This window comes from Aplysia californica, unplaced genomic scaffold (assembly GCF_000002075.1).
Source record: "Aplysia californica isolate F4 #8 unplaced genomic scaffold, AplCal3.0 scaffold00326, whole genome shotgun sequence".
NCBI classification, from domain to species: domain Eukaryota; kingdom Metazoa; phylum Mollusca; class Gastropoda; order Aplysiida; family Aplysiidae; genus Aplysia; species Aplysia californica.
The window spans coordinates 646,811-649,950 of record NW_004797596.1 but is presented as its reverse complement, the minus strand read 5'-3'; the positions used below and the strand labels follow the sequence as shown (position 1 = coordinate 649,950).

The 3,140-nt window shown below is 37.0% G+C and overlaps 1 protein-coding gene across 1 annotated transcript in view; it reads left to right on the top strand.

Moving 5' to 3' along the window:
• Window positions 1-3,140, top strand: part of LOC101845408 (protein pelota) — a gene marked incomplete in the record, with an annotated part of 16,334 nt that overhangs the window by 12,087 nt on the left and 1,107 nt on the right. The window contains 2 exon segments of the mRNA XM_013084896.2: window positions 1,770-1,890; window positions 2,699-2,770. Of these exon segments, the coding sequence (XP_012940350.1) occupies window positions 1,770-1,890; window positions 2,699-2,770 (193 nt within the window).

The window sequence follows — 3,140 nt, the reverse complement described above, 5'->3', positions numbered from 1 at the left end:
GTTAAGGTTGATGCTGTGCTATAAAATGTATGCTATGTCGTACTTTATGTTTTCTCAGGACTATTTTAAATATCTCGAGTACTTTAAGCTGTTGTCATAACTCGTAAAATATACAACTGTTCAACCGACTCCATAGTAATGGCTACTGTTGTGTTGTTCCTCAGTCGTCAAGTGTGTGCTGGTAGCAAGTCCAGGTTTTGTCAAGGTGAGTCTGCTCTGGCTTGTGTAGCAACGTTTTTAACTTGTGAATGTTGTTGTAAAGTTTTCTTGAGTCTCATGTATTCCTCCCCTCCGCTCCGATGACCTCACCTTTTACTTTCACTCCCTCTTTTTTTTAAAAATACCCCTTACTTCAAATTCATAAGAAGAGATAGTTAAAGCAGGGTTGTAACTGGATTATGTTGTACCAATATTTGGATCAGGTTATGACGAATGAAGTAGAATTTGTAAGTAGAGAAAAACAGTCTACGATCACAAAACAATTACATGTGTAAAATTTGGATCAGATTGTTTTTGAGTGACATACCCCTCTTCCTTTTACGTTTTGTCTTTTTTTAGGAGGATGGAAGGAGCCCTGACTTTATCGCTGATATTTTATTTTCTATCTTCCAGGACCACTTTGCGGATTACATGTTTGCCCAGGCGCAGAAGATGGACGACAAGACGCTCATCGACAACAAGTCCAAGTTTGTGATGGTCCACTCTTCCTCGGGCTTCAAGCATTCTCTCAAAGGTCGGCTACAGCTGTGGGTTTTTTGGGGTTGGTTTTTTTTGGGGGGGGGGGGGTTAGTAGAGGTTTTACGGCGCTCTCAACTGCATAAGGTCATGTGAGCGCCAAGGGGTGGGTGTCAACAGAGAAGTCTTTACAGGGAATCGGGCTTACTCTGCTCACCTGTCTAGCTTCAACAGCGCAAAGTCTGGATCGAATTTCAAGGCACCCCGGAAATAGTGGGTCACAAGAGTGTGACAAACATGCAAAAAAAGTAGAGGAAAATGACAATAGTAAGGATTAGGAAAGAAAAAGCAGCAGTTCCCTGTTGCAGTTCAGGCACAGTTATGAGCCTGACATTGTTGAACCAGCCCATTTAAAATTGTACTGTGCATAAAATCGAGAAATGTCCCCCCTTTGGGAATGGCCTAAAGACACTTCAGTCAGTAGCGCTGTTGAAACTAGAGAGGTGAGCAGAGTAAGTCTGATTCCCTGTAAGGGCTTCTCTGTTGACATCCACCCCTTGGCGCTCATTTGACCTCATGCAGTTGCGAGCCTCGTAAAACCTCTACTAAAACAAAAAAACATCTTGCACTCAGCCGTCAACTTGACCAACAAAACCCTAGTTTTGCAGGAGACACAGAATATGTTTCAATTCGAATGTCTATGCACAATCTAGTGCTACACTTGTAGATAGGTCACCGTGAAGGAAAGTTGTTGGCATTTCACTCTAAATACTTTCAATGCACTTTGGGGTTTGGGCTCTGCTTTCATTTTTATTCTCAGGTTCTATCAATTCTTTACAAAAATGGATTATTTATTATTTTTCTTTTTTTCAAATTTTGCAGTCTAGAACTGTTTTGTGTAGGAGAAAAAAAAAGAAAAGCAACCTTCTACAGTGTGTAATGCAACTTCCCTAATCAAATAAAAGACAAACAATAGCCTTGATTTCACGTATTGTAAAATGAATAGAGTCTTCTTCCATCTATGAAAGGCTATAGAGACGTCTATGCTGTTCTAATAATGCAATCCATTATTTTCTTTCTATTAACTGTTTCAGAGGTGTTGGCCGATCCAGCGATAGCGACAAAACTGTCGGACACAAAAGCCGCCGGGGAGGTCAAGGCTTTGGACGACTTCTACACCATGCTGCAGGTTGACCCCAACAAAGCTTACTATGGGTAGGTGGTAATAATAATACTAATTATAGATTGCATTTTTATAGCGCTCTATACCATACTAGTATAAAAGCTCTGAGCTCTTTCCACCAATCGCATAATCATTGGAGGTACGACAAGAAAGTACTGAGGTCGCAATCTGTAAACAGAATATTTTTCTATGAAATTGAAACAGAAACCTTTTCCCCGTATTTATGAATTCAGTTCTCCATTTTTTTTCTTTGTGTGTCCTCATGATCCTAATAAATATGTCAGGAAGAGTTACACATAAATATGTCAAGGGCAGTTTGACATCAGTATAGATATATCAATCAGAGCTTCACAGAAATATGCCGAGAAAGAGTTTGACATTAATATGAATATATCCACAAGAGTTTCACACAATTATGTCACGAAGATTATGACCTAAAAATGTCAAGAAAAGTTTGACATAAATATAAATATATCCTATCCTCAAGGGTTTCTCACAATTATGTAAAGAAGAGTTTGACATCAATATAAATATATCCACAAAGGTTGTCACACAATTAAGTCAAGAAGAGTTTGACATCAATATAAATATATCCACAAAGGTTTCACTTGAATATGTCAAGAAGAGTTTGACATAAATATAAATATATCTACAAGAGTTTCACACAATTATGTCATGAAGAGTTTGACATAAATATAAATATATCCACAAGGGTTTCACTTAAATATGTCAAGAAGAGTTTGACAAAAATGTGTAGAGGTTTATAAGAGTTTGACTTCAATATACGCAATTATGTCCTGAAGAGTTTGATGACCCTCTTGTTTCTCTCCCCCCCCTCAGAGCGCGACATTGTGAGAGAGCCGCTGAGGAACAGGCTGTAGAAACTTTACTCATATCTGACGAACTGTTCAGGTCAGTTGATACTTTGATAGATTTTATTTGGTAATGCTTTTTTGGTTCGTGTTACATTTGATCAGGTAATGCTTTTTGTTAGTATGTAATGCTTGTTGATTCATGTTAGATTTATTGATTTATGTTAGATTTTATAAACTAATGCTTGTTGATTCATAAAAGGTTTGTTGATTTATGTTAGATTTGATAAATTAATGCTTTTTGATTCATGTTACATTTTATTATGTAATGTATTTTGATTCATATTAGATTTTAGAAACTAATGCTTGTAGATTCATGTTGGATTATATTACGTAATGCTTTTTTTATTCGTGTTAGATTTTACTAACGAATGCTTGTTGTTTCATGTTAGATTTTATACAAACTAATG